The sequence below is a fragment of the Rhopilema esculentum genome, chromosome 10 (assembly GCF_057945365.1).
Source record: "Rhopilema esculentum isolate cy_ngs chromosome 10, ASM5794536v1, whole genome shotgun sequence".
NCBI lineage: Eukaryota > Metazoa > Cnidaria > Scyphozoa > Rhizostomeae > Rhizostomatidae > Rhopilema > Rhopilema esculentum.
In genome coordinates, this window is record NC_142824.1 from 2,503,664 (window position 1) to 2,517,470 (window position 13,807).

At 35.6% G+C, this 13,807-nt stretch overlaps 2 protein-coding genes across 2 annotated transcripts; both read right to left on the minus strand.

The window, feature by feature from the left end:
* Window positions 1–319: 319 nt before the first annotated feature.
* LOC135690036 (zinc transporter ZIP9) lies at window positions 320–9,249 on the minus strand. The gene is made up of 8 exons (XM_089110447.1): window positions 9,033–9,249; window positions 7,630–7,741; window positions 6,188–6,412; window positions 5,688–5,753; window positions 4,244–4,329; window positions 3,063–3,104; window positions 2,656–2,748; window positions 320–2,191 (listed from the first exon to the last, which is right to left on the minus strand). Exons 1-8 carry the CDS (start codon window positions 9,126–9,128, stop codon window positions 1,943–1,945), a joined length of 969 nt encoding a protein of 322 aa, XP_088966573.1. The 5' UTR covers window positions 9,129–9,249; the 3' UTR covers window positions 320–1,942.
* Window positions 9,250–9,390: 141 nt separating this feature from the next.
* On the minus strand, window positions 9,391–13,702 carry LOC135689897 (uncharacterized). The gene has a single exon (XM_065207261.2). The coding sequence runs from the start codon at window positions 13,568–13,570 to the stop codon at window positions 11,759–11,761; it is 1,812 nt and encodes a 603-aa protein (XP_065063333.2). The 5' UTR covers window positions 13,571–13,702; the 3' UTR covers window positions 9,391–11,758.
* Between the last annotated feature and the right edge of the window lie 105 nt (window positions 13,703–13,807).

Genomic DNA, 13,807 nt, shown 5'->3' on the forward strand with positions numbered 1-13,807 from the left:
TGGCTTTGGGGCTTCATCTCATAAAATAATAGAACAATAATAGAACAAGGGCATTGAGCAAGGTTTTTATGAAAGCGAGGTTTTTATGAAAGCGAGGTCCTTATTAAAGCGAGGTCCTTATTAAAGCGAGGTCCTTGTGAAAGCGAGGTCCTTATTTGATGATACATTTTCCTTCCTCGCCAAAAAACTGTTTTTATTTCCTTCCCACTAAATGGAGCCAGTTATCCGTGAGAAGAAAAAGTAAATTGAAGGTCGATTTCATTTGGAATACTGAGATTCGTTACAAGTTAAGATGGTAAATGTTAAGTTTTTTTCAACCTTGGCAAATAATAATATTTTACAATCATGCTGGCTTATATACATAGACTTCCAAGTAAACTTCTTGCTCGGACGTCATGCAAAAAACTACAAGCACGTGAATTCCAAAATAAACAACGAAAAAACAAGAAATCGCCAGATATTATCTAGCAAACAAGGTTAAAATAAAAATTTATCTGATGAGAAAGCATGAAAAAGTGGGGATTTTTTGCAAAAGCAATGAAAAGATGAAGATTTGAAATTCAGACGTCTTAAAAAAGCTTGAAATTAAGAGAGTTTCAGACAACTTAATAATGCTTTTGCATCAAATTTGAAACATATCAAATGGTAGTATCATATCGAATGGTCGAATGAAAGCATGACCTTGCAATAAACACCTAGGCGTATTACTACTGTAAATGCTCGGTTTTCGATCATTTTCGAAGTACCCCATTTCGATGACAATTTTTATTGAGAATCCAGTCTCAAAAGAGTACCACAGGTCCTTGAATCATCATTAAATTTTTAAAACGTGTTGGACGAAGATGTAAATCAAATGGAAGAAATAGAGGCTCGCATCTTATAGATCCTACTCTGTAATGCGAAAATGACGTTCCTGTTAAAATATATATAGTATAAATTAACAGTATAAAACAATTTCTATTACTGTTTACGTTGACTTACTTTTTGTTCACTTTTTTGACTTTCAAAAATATTTTGAAATTATCGGAAAGACAAATTTTAATTTTTAATTCAGCCAATCTCGAAAAAACGTCCCCTTCTAAGGAAGACTTTCAAACAAGTAGCCCGGGCGCAGATTTGAGCATTTTAAGGTGTTTATAAAGACAAAGTTGCACATGCTTGCATAGATAAAAGTTAAACAAGGTCTGCTGAAACAGTACCAACTATTGAAACAGAATGGCTATATATTTTGAGACGATCTCATTTTATTCTATAAATCAAAACTGATACGTTCTCCAAAATAATATAATTCAATTTAAGTATAAGAAAAAGTTATATCTAACAATTTTCTAGATATCTCTTTATACAATGGTACGAAACCTGTTACGCGAATCTCTTAATGCTGAGAATTTTACCAAGAGAGTGTCTAGTTACCATTTATCCTCAAAGACATTAATCGCACTTTAATCGCACATTACCTCATAAAAAGTACCGCATTGATTCGGATAAAAGCCCGATTCTATTTCTTAAAATCCAATTTGATAAAGCCATTATCACAACCAAGTGTTTATTTGGATCCAGTCGTTACTAGAAACTTGCAAGCCTACTTCTTGAATCCTACCCTTTTTTAAAATCCAGCCTTATCTAGAATTCTGTCCTTCTTAGCATCCAGCCCCTTTCATCCATCAAAGTGATAAAGCCCTGTATGCCGGGGCGAATTATTAAGATATATCAAATTTATTTCAAAATAATATTATACAACATTGGATCCTAGTCGCTGTTTTGTTTAGTTCCTGACCAAAACCTTGTATCCTACCGTTACTTTCTAGAATTTTGCCCCTTTCAGGTTTATCAACACTTGCGCAAGAAAACTGACGCTCGCTTGCTTCAATTCGTTAGCAAATCTAGTACGGCTAAACCGTAACCAAAATTCCTATGATTCTAAGAGACGTTTTCATCACTATCAATGGTGATGAAAAGCTGAGAAAATTATTGGTAACAATATACCACCTACTAAAAAACATAAATCAGTTTTTGAGAACCGCTCCTCGCAGTCCAAACCGTTTGATTTACCGTCCTCTACATTAGACAGTCGATATGAATGCTTTAAATCAGGCAATATATGTACAGTAGCTACATACAAGAATGTTCCTGCAGAAAACAGCATGGCTATACCAGTACCGTTCATGTTTGATAAAACTTCTTTACTTCCCTGGGAAGAATAAAGAGTTAGCTTTAGTTGAATGGTGATGATGAAAGAATTAATACAAGAGAACAAAAGCTAAAGAAGGACGTGTGTACGAAAAGTACTGGTTCCAAGGACTGAGTAGAATGCTTTTATCAAAAAGTTCCCAATGCTTTTCACAAGAGAATTAGAAAATACAGATTCTCTTGCAATGCTATGATGATCAATTCTCCATATAAACGGATTTCTTAGCAAATACAGTCTGACCTTGGTCTACATATTTATTTAACTAGTGATAGGGCAAGTCGTCATTCCATTCACAGTTGAAAATTTGATGAAAAATACAAACAACAATGACAGAGGCGTGAAATTACAACTTTTAAACAAAAAAGAGAATATGAAGCATCAGAACCAAACAGTAATTTCATTTACATTTCAACGATGTCATAAATTCTATAGATAAAATGATTACACCGAAAGCCGAAACATACCTGACTTAGGCCATAAAAAATAACAAGAGCTGCGATGGGTGCAGCTAAAGAAAACACCAACAAATGCCGTCGAATTCGGTTTCTCTCCACATTCTTCAAATAAAAACACATTTGTTATTTCTATATTTAGCAAATTCGTCGATACTAAAAAGGATATTTGCTAGATTTGTGCACATAATCTTGATTTTGCTTGCTTCTTACCAACATCAAGAGCAAAACAGTCTTTATTAAATCCTACAGCTCAATAGGGGTTAATTTCCCTTAGGCTGATCTTTAAGACAACTTTGAATAACACAGGCTTTGGTTTCGACAAATGCAAGATTAGAATAACTGGCCTTTTTGAAAATCTGAAATGATGTTACTCAAGCAGATAAAAAGCTATGTTTCAAATTTCAAAGTAAACAAACCTCTGTGAGAAGAAACGTTGTTAGCCCAAATGCAGCAGGCGCCTAGAGCAAAAAGATGATTCAAAGTTGATAATATGATTTCGATCGATGGCAGTATATCCTAATGCCTAACATTTGATCTAATGGCTTCATCAGTCCGTGTTTTCAACCGTAGTGGCAACCGTAAAATAGGCTCCAATTTCCTGTCTCGAGGCTCCAGCTTCTAAATTCTATATCTTGTGGAAATGAGCAACTATGTAGCATGTGTTGAGTTAATCTTTTGAAAAAATAATGAAGAACTTGGCATTTACTGAATGCTGAGAAGGCGAAAGAGTTCCAAGACCATCTGGGGTTTTCATTGCTAAGAGGGCTATGCTTACATAGTTTCACATAGCATATGCAGTTTTTTAGGGAGGTTTTCCAGACACTGCAAATTAAATCAAACTCCGAAGAGTTAAGCTAGCAGAAAATATTTACGATCAGTTAAACGATGAAGCAGTTGAGTCTGCACACAGGCTAGGCAGTGAACTTAGTGGAAGATCGTAGCAACGTCTCGCCTGTTCTGGAGCAGAGAAATACAACTCAAGTTAGAGAGAGAAAAAAAGAGACAAAAGAAAGATGGTCTGGGAAACGTTTCAATTTATATGTTATCAACTAAGTTTAAACATAATATACTGTCTTTCAACAGAAAGTGCATGGATGATTAGGGGTAAGGGTAATATAAGCCAGATCAGCAAGTAGTTTACTAGGATTGGTTTTGCAAGTGTAATTACATACCGTAAATCCTCGAATTTTGATACTTTTGGATGGGGGCTTACTTGAGGGGAGGGGCTTCTACGAGGGAGGGACTTATAACCTCGTTTATTTTAGTAGGAATCTCTTATTATGAGCATTTAATTAATTGCTACCAAAAGAATGAATTTGTTGTGGTAATTCAATAAAACGCCAAAGGCAACCTCAGATGGCGAAAATCATCAAATTGAGGGGTCCAATTCAAAAATTTACGGTAGCAGTGGGGGCTAATTCGAGGGAGGGGCTTATTGACAATTTGTAGTTCTAAGGTGGGGACTTATTCGAGGGGGGGGGGGGGGCTTCTTCGAGGGGGGAGGGCAATTCGAGGATTTACGGTATACAAATCATTTGTTTCTTTAAATGACGACTACTGGCATAGAGTGGATCTAACCAAATCATTAGTGGCTTACCTTGTGCAACATAATTGCTATAAAGACTATCATCTCAACATCAGACCTCGACGTTGTTGCTGCTGCTCCCAGAGCAACCCCATCAGCTGCAAAGTAAGATTAGTATTATGAATATAAAAATTGGAATGCATTTTATTTGATATTAGGGCTTTTGCCAGGAGGTGGAAGGGGGATACGTGGTTCATTTACATTGAAGCCAATCTCTATTTTGACCACAATGTTGGTGGGTTACTAATTCGTTCTTATTGATCTTTGCAATACAGCTGAAGTTTAATTCTTATTCTTATATAATTTCTCAAACCAATAAAGAATATATACTGTTAAGATTCAACAAGGAGTAAACTTTAAACCGAAAAAAGGTATAATGAAAACTACTGTTTACCGGTTTGTCATAAAGCCGTATAGGCAGAGCTGTATCCACTTTCGTTTATAAAAAGAGACCCAGAGTTGGTACAATTGCTCTGCCTATTGATGTCTTTAGTGACACTCTCACTTTCAGTATTAGATATTGTGAAGTTGCCAGTTCTTATGATTTTTTAATTCTAATGATTTCGGCTAGTTTGCATTTGCCAAGGGTACAGATGAAAAGGATGTACCTCAGGCCTGCTACCTGATAGTACAGAGGCCTGAACCCTCTTGTAGCGCTTTGAGATGCTGCCTTATCAGCTGGCAAATAATCATGGGCTGTCTGGTATACCCATTTGTAACTGAATCCACTTCTAGCTTGCAGCTCTTGGAGGCCTAGATGAGGCCACAGAATAGCTGAAGGGTCAAAATCAAAGTATGCCACAGTCTTCAAACTCAACTAATACTTTAGTGAATCAACTGCAACTACAAATGTGGCAACTTCTAAGCATTGTTTGATCTTCTGCTCCAGAATCTGTGGGTTTCCTTTAATCTTAACTCTGTGCACCACCTCCTATAAATGGAAAACCGTGTGCACCTCCATTTTCACCCCATGCCCACCTCCAATTTCCTGATTATGAGCTTTCTCCTTTTTCTACCCAAATAGTGGGCTATGCATTTATATGTACAGATCTCTGGCCCGAAAGAACTTGACCTTTTAATTCTGGTTTTCAACTTTCCTGGTTGAACCTTTTCTCCCCAATATTTCAAAATATATCTGGCTTTACCGCTCCCCAAACTCTAATTGTCTTCTAATTACAGTAAAATAACCTAATTTAACTGTGCATGCTATAGTCATTACCCAATGTGGCACAATAGTTGCTGGAGAAGGGAGGAGAAATCTTCAAAGATTGATGCTTCCAGACACCCCACAGCCCCTGTAGCGCCATCCCTGGTTGCTTTCTATGAAAGCTAAATTACAAACTGTGTCTCAACTTCCTTTCATTTCCCCCTCTCCCTTCCTTATACCTTGTAAAAGCCTTGCTATAGACTTCCAGTTCTCTACTAAACAAAACCAACTAAAAAATAAGTATAATACCTGCTGCATGGACAACCAGGCCAATTGTTGCAACTGACTTACTGGTTCTCCTGTCATTGTTTGATTCTAGAATACAAAACACACATTTCTTTCAAACATGATTACAAAAAGACAACAGCTGATAATGCTTTCCTAGGGAAGTAAAAATTTACATGGTAAAATGCTGCTATGCTTCAAAGGGCAATATATGGATAAAGTGAGCATCCTTTTTTAAAATATGCATTCAACTAAATTTGCAACTTATGCTAAATATTATATCCTAAATTGATAGTCTTTGTCTTTGCATATAAGGTGACATGTTTACAAACTATCTGGAAATTTTGGGGCAACGTAGGCAAACAAGCTTCAACGAATGCAAAAAGTAGAATACTCAAAAAGCTTACTGAGATAAAGCCATATTGTTTAAAGATGGACAATAGGTAATAATGAATTGGAGATTATTTGATGGTGCAAATGGTAAAAGTATAAAAATATATGTTGTTTGAAAGATAAGTAAATACCTGATGGCCCATGGGAATGACCTCCACTGATTTGATCAACCAAGAGCATGAAGATAAATCCAACACTCAATGAAACCCCAATCAATGTATGAAGTTCAACCCCCTTATGCTCATGATGTGAATGGTCTTTGTGTTTGTGTGTTGTTATATCATCTAATTTTGTAATGCTTGAAGACTGTAACACAGTTTCTCGTGTACTATGATGACTGATTTTATGATGCAATACTGAAAGAAAAACATATGCTGTTACAAAAATTACCAGCATTTTTGCGATGCAATAATAAAGAGTTTTGACTAAGCCCAAGAGATGCTGGGCTTTTTCAATGTCTTCACTACATTATAATGTATCTTAAGCTGTGGGTTCTAACAGTTAGCACCAAAAATTATGATCATAAGCATAATAATTGACATTATTTTCAATTTACAGGCCATGCTGGGAATAAAATGGCACAGGTGCAATGAATCGCACTCCTTCTGGTGCCAAGGCATGCAATGGTGTGCTACTGCTTACCAAAGTATTTAATAGTACAGTCAGTTGATATAGACTAGACTACATAACTTTATCATAAGAAAACATTTGGTCATATTTTATTAGCAGAAGTTTCTAAAGAGTTTTGTATTTGCACACATATTAGAAAAAACACACATAAAGTAAAATGTATATAGAGGAATTGTGAGTCCTGATAAAATGGGATTTTAATCACACTTGCTAGGTACATTCGTAAACCGAAGTGTAATCTGGGGCAAGTCACTTAAAGCTTAAAAATCAATAAGTCTGTTTGAATAAACACAGCCCTTCATGTGCCATGTGATTGTAACTAGTTATTGCAAATGAGACATGCAGCCACAACAGCAAAGCAAGGATTATTGGTATAAAAGGTCAAGTGATTTTCAGACCTCAACCTAAAACTTTGATGAAGAAATTGTGGAAACATTTGTTTACAGGGATTTTTTGCCATTTTCAAAATTTCTGTTAGTTTTAAACATGGCATCATTGTGTGGCTTGAAAGTCCAGCTACTAGAATATGAAGAAATCGAAAAATGGATGTTTTAATCCAGAAAACGTTTACTGTAACCTTAAGCAAATTAGAATATTTGCCAAATTCCCCATCAAATAGAATCAAATAGGAACGATTGGGTGATTAGCAATGTTTGTTGATAGTTGAATTATGATAAAAAATAACATTGGGCAATATTAGATTATTTGAGGTGTTTGATAAACTGCACTTCTGAGCAATGGAAGGCGTGTGCCAAAGCATGGGCCTGTGAAGTAAAGTCATTTAGTTTTAATCAAATAAACCACCATCACCAGTAACTGCAAGAAATTCATGCCACCAAGAAAGGGGGGGGGGGGGGTTGTCTATTGAATAATAAAAATTTGTCTTCAAAGAATTCTCAACAAGTGACAACATTGAAAATCATTGGGTATCTAAAATACTTACACTCATGTTCATAATTCTCATATAGTTCATGAACTCCTTCAGGAATAATAACTGCCAAAGCAGTTCCTACCAAAAGTCCTGCTCCAATGATACTTACTAGCCTCAGACTTCTCTACAAAATTAAAAAAGGTAGGATACTTAACAAATAAGAAATACAAAAAACTTATACAAAAAAGACAGTATTCACTATATTCAATGTTCTTTTATATCCCGTCCAATAATTTAGTATTTAAAAAGTTTAACAAAATATTAGCAATGAGATGGTATTTTACCTTGCTAAGCAATGAGAAATGATGCTTCGTGCAAAAAAATTTTAAGAGGGCAAAAAAGCTGTTAAAGGAAACATCAATGACACTTTTAATACAGGGATATTTTCTTTTAAAAATTGAAGGGATTTTGTTGAATTTTTAGTCATTGGGCTCAGCTTTATCTGTCTAGCTTTATCTAGATCCTCACTCTGCCCATAACAGGCCCGTCGGAACCAGGGGGCTGGGGGGCCTGGAGCCCCCCAATAATTGGCAAACTGTAGTATGTTTCCTTTATAACAGTGTACTGAATGAGAAGGAAAACAATGGGCAGCCCCCCAAATATGAATTTCGTTCCAACGGCACTGCATAATCACAAACTTCCAGGCAGCATTCCATGTGACCATAGTCTGTTGTATGTTCTTAATTCCTTAATTTCCATATGTCCATCTTAATTTTAGAGAAAAAAAATAAATCAAATTTTCTGTTTGAGCAAAAAACAAAATGAAGAATTCCACATTAGACATTAGACAACAACAACAAAATAAATTGCATATTTTATTAAGGCATGGATTACTTTTAATGTTTCAGTGGCAAGGGCCCAATCAGGTATGATTATTTTAAAACTATGGTGGTTATTACATGGAATGGCATTTATCATATATAAAGATTTTCAAATTATCCAACAAAAAGTTAATGATATCACTTAGACTACAAATTATAAAGGTAATCAATTTACTAATCAAGTGTCTCTGTGAGTTGATTGCCACCAGGGAAATCTATTTATTATGGCCTTACCTGTGGCAGTCTTCTTAAACTTTGAAGCTTGTGTTTTAAATTTGTTTTAAATAAGTCTGTCTTTCCTTTTATAAAGTGTATGAAGTTATTTAACCGTCTATATGTCTAAATGTCTAGGCATATAAGTTGAAATTTTTTTAGAGACCCTTAAATATAATATCTCCCTTTTAAATTTCATAAGTAAAAATTGACCGATGAAGCGTGATATTCACAGAGAAAACTCCACAGAGCATTAGGAATATAAACATCAGGCATCTTAATAAAAAATCAAAAGATGAGACGTGGTGAAACCTCAATAAAAACAGGACTAGTCGAAGATAACTTGAAAAGTAACAACAACCTGCCCCTTTAATAGCCTACCTCAGAAAGTGATATTGTTAATGGAATTGCACCAGCTACGAAGCTACCAAGGAACATTGCAAAAGATAGTGTCAGTAACTGCACTGAGTCGTCCATTTTAGCATAGAACTTCTCTGAAAAGTATATCGAACTTCAAGAATAAAAACTGGCCTTTCTTGCTCCAACCTGCTAGGCCAGGATTTTGTTTCCACGTCCTCAGCCCAACCTCGTATCCATAACAAATTGTGAATGCCATCACGCATTTTTGTAAAAAAAACTTTCTATATTAAAATCAGAACTGGGATTCTTTCAGTGTCGGCTGAGAAATTTTAGGAAATTTTTCATGTCTAGTATGTTTAAAAATAGAAAATCACATCGCTCTCTTTCTGGAATAAGTGGAAAATCAGGTACGGCGCCACTAGGGGAAGATTGGCTAGGATGAAGCCCAGGGATGGCGCCAGGAAAGAAATGTTGGGGGGGGGGGGGGGGGGCTGTAATGCCAGAGCGCCGACAGTGAGTGAACCACCAACAAAGATCTAATATAACACCATTTCCGCTGTGGCAATTCCTGGTGGCGCCATACCTGCTGAAGCCCCCCACCTTTTCCAAGATGATTTTTTCAGTGTTTTTTCAATTATTTTTTAAACAGAACATCATTTTTGATTTTTGAAAAAAATAACAAACTGTTTATATCCTGATTGATTTTATTTGATTTGATCTATTAACAAACTTATTCACCTATATTTCTATTATTTGCCTTTTAATCTTCATTGATTCAGTAAATCACAAAGTCTAAGGTTTTATATTACAAAATTTGTTATTGGTCTTCCCACCATATAATGGCATTTTCCTTTCTTTTCTCAACTAAGATTTTTAGCATGGCTCCTCGATTTTTCCCAATAAATAATGATTAGTTTTCTTCTGAGAAATATCAACTTGTCTATCCTGAGTGGTATAATATTTTGTTGAATTTTAGTTGAATTTTAGTTTGTATAATATTTTGTACTTTTTAGCCATTCTAGAAGGTAAAACATCAAAAATTTTCTTCCCCGACAGACCCAAGACCCAACCATGGTGGGTCCTCGTACGTCACTAAGCTTGATTTTTGGCCCCTCCCCCAAGGTGCAATCTGGTGACCCCGTCTGTGGAAATCCAGAATAGAAAAGAGCGCGACGCTAATTAAGATTTGTTTTATAAATAAGAATAGTTTTAGTAGTTAACAAGACCTCTATCCAAACCTTGATGACTTTTTAGAAAACTTACAGAATGTTATTGTGAACAGCAATTTTATACTTGACTATGTCACCACTAGCAAGATGTACACCATAACAAAAGCCAAGCAAAATTTGAAGCTACCATGTTTTTTTCTGAATTTCTGCTGCATTGCATAAAGAGAAAAGCCAAAAATATGTTTGTATAAGTGTTTTTCACAACCCTTTTAAAAATCTCACGTTTAATTTGGAGAAACTGCAAGAAAAGGCTCTTAAAAAGCATTTGTGCCAAATTCCAAAAACCAGTTTGGAAACAGACTGTCAAGGTGTTAGAGCCCAGGGGGGAGGTACTCTCATTATTGCCTGACAGGTGGTCCAGTCGGTTTAAGGGTCTTCCCAAATGCTGCCAGATGGCCCACTAATACTTCTACCACTTGAGGCTATTTTAAGTAGCTGCTACCTCTGATGGGGGTACTTCCAATTAACTGCTGAGTTGAGATTGCAAGTTATTACAAAATAAGAACAAGAAATTATCTCTCTGTGTCAATGACAGTCAATGGCAGAATCTTAGTATTTACAAAGGATTTTCCCTTACATTCTAAATAAAGTAGTGACATTTTTGAAAGTTTGTATAATATTAATATGATTGATTGTTTTGCCTGCATAGGAGCATACAAGCTTACATTATATTGTTAATTTCTAGAGTAATTATTATGAGCTTGTTATGTCTCACTCTATTCCAAGAGGGGTGGGTGCTGATTTTGTGGTGGATAGCTCTCTAAAACAATAAAAAAGGGTGTTAGTTCCCCCATATTGGTACATATCATAGTGACACTAGTGATGTGTACCAAATGTTCCACAGCCATTTGTTCCAAGCAATGCGGAACAAGCTCTTTGGTTGGCTTGCTGAAGTCCCTGGACTCAAAAATTTCAAACCTCTCTGCAATGGAAATTTGTGAAGTAATACTTTCTGAAAGCTCCAAATTAAATGTACTTGCCAATAGACTTCTTATGGAGGCCACTCTTCAATTCATCAAAAACACTAAGATATTCCTTTAATTGAAAAACACAACAGTAGCAACTCCTTTTTTTATTTTTTTTTCTTGATCTATCTCTGAAACATGTAAACCATGCAAAAAATGTGTGTGTATATTTATCTAAAGGTACCTCACTTCTCCTGATTTAGTTTTTTTTCTTCTTCTTCCTTTTTTGCCTTTCTATTTAGATGTAATTGAAAATTGTAAATGTCACTCATAATGGAGACTAGATGACCTTGCGTCCTTCACTGTTGTGAGTGGCATGTATTTAAATAGCTTTAGTTGTACTTTTTAAAATATTTTTTTAAATGATAAAAAAACACTAGTGATGTGCAAAGCCTGGACTCCAAAGAAAATTATGGATTTGGGTTAAGGTTTTATGGAATTCCTGCAAATTATGGAATTTATACAAAACTTTATACAAAACAGGAATAAAATGAGAAGATACCATAAGTGTGTTCACCTAATCTGTGTTGCATAAAATGACATTGTCTAAGAATCAAACACCAACACTATGGAAACTTTTATCTGAGTAAAATGACCTACTTGTATCAATAGATGACTCATTGTCATCTAAAAATGTAACAGTTTCTGTTGCATCATCTATGAGGGTAGCACTGTCCGTTCTGTGACTAAGATTGCTTCTAGCTGAGTTTAAAATACTTAGTGCAGATGATGTAAGGCGTGAGTCAACTTCAAGTAATTGCCTTAGCAACTCCTCAGGTATCCTTGATGATTCTGAACTTTCCTCTGTTTCTCTATTGCCAAGTTTCTCTAGTCTAGCCTCTATCTGCTGAAGTCTTTCCCTCAATACCCGGTAATGTTTTCCTTGCTTTAGACTTTCTTCTCCATATTTTGTATCAATATCTACTTTACTTGAACCAAACTCTGAAAAATCAATGCTTCTTGGACTTAGATTTTCAGTTCTTGGGCTAAAGTAAATGCTTTGAAAGTCAGATTCTGGGACCAAGCACTTTAATTTTTCATCTATATCTGTCAAAGCTCGTTTGGCAGAATCATCCAGCTCATACCCAGATGGAAGCTTGTTGATAGGATGTTTTGTAAAAGGATTATCAACCATTAGCAAGTCACTGTCATCAGATAAAAGTTCATCAAGTCTTTTTTGCTCTTGCTCAGTCAAGGAAACAATTTCATTAGCATGACCAGCTAATTCAATGTTTCTTTTAACAAAGTCTTTCTTTTTTGACCGTTTAGAAGTTGCTTTATTGTCCTTTTCATCATTGCCTGGTTTTTCTGTGTGAGCTTTGTGATTGTTTTTATCTTTTCCATTACCACTTAATTTTTTTTCTTCTGAATCACCATTGACCTCACCTGACAAGTTGGCATTAGGTTGACTGAAATCTGTGTCTATCTCTGTTTGAAACAGAGGCAAAAATTCATCATCGTCTTCAGTGTGAAAGTCCCCAACCGCATTTGTTAAGGCCAAAAACTGTTGAATGATAGGCTTTGATGTGTTTTCACCACACCATTCAATGAAACCTTGAATTTCCAGCTGCCATTCCTTTTCCATTCTCCTTCTATCTGCTTTTGTCTCTTTTTCCAATTTTATCTTTTCTGCCAGTATGTCATCAAGTTTCTTTATTTTCTTGAGCCCCTTTTTAATTCTAGGGTCAATCTCTTTCTCATTTTTAGGCTCTCCACCCTTATTAGACAAAGTTGACTCGGGCCTCTTGTCAGTGGAAGCAGGACTTGCAGAGCCACTAATGGTTTTGGACTTTTTTACAACAACCTCTTTGCTAACCTTAGGTTGCCTAACCCTACGTGCAATTTTCATTATTTCTTTTTCAAATTCTTTGGAATTCAGATCATCTTCAGCGGTTGACTGCATTTCCTGTTCAAGGCTGTTTTCTACTGTGGCACTCTCATATTTCTCAACATCTTGCTGAAACTTACTACCTTTTGAAAATCTTTTATCACCTTCCTTGGCCTTGAACTCCTTTGCTTCAGCGTTCATATTCATATAACCATAGTTGTCATTGTGATTGTCAGTCATTTGAATTTCGTCACTTTCAGATTCTTCAGCAACGACTTCTTCTAAGAACAGGTCATCACTTGGCGGATCTTCTTGATAACTTCTATCGACTGGCAAACTCTCTAGCTCAAAGGTAAGTGTGGAGTTCTGCATGCTAAGCTGCGATAAACTTCTTGCAGAGTTTCGTGAAAACGACGGCCTAGTTATCTCGGACAAAATACCATTTGAAATAACTTCAAGACTGTTTTCAAACTGTATAATATCTGGTGAGTCTCTTGTAGACTTCATATTATTGTCTTTAACTCCTTGTCTCTTCATTTTTGTCAAGCAACATTTACCACAACGAATTAACACCAATATTCTCAAGATACACAAACAAGAGCATCAACAACAACAACAGTTTTACCAGCCACAACAACACTTCCAAAAGTTATCATCCTACAACCACTGATCTCCTACAATCCATTGTCGTTTTTCGTTTTTCATTGCTTGTTTATTTTTTGATTTTGTAGAAATAATTTTTTCAATAACAAAGGAAAGCAGGATAAACGAGCA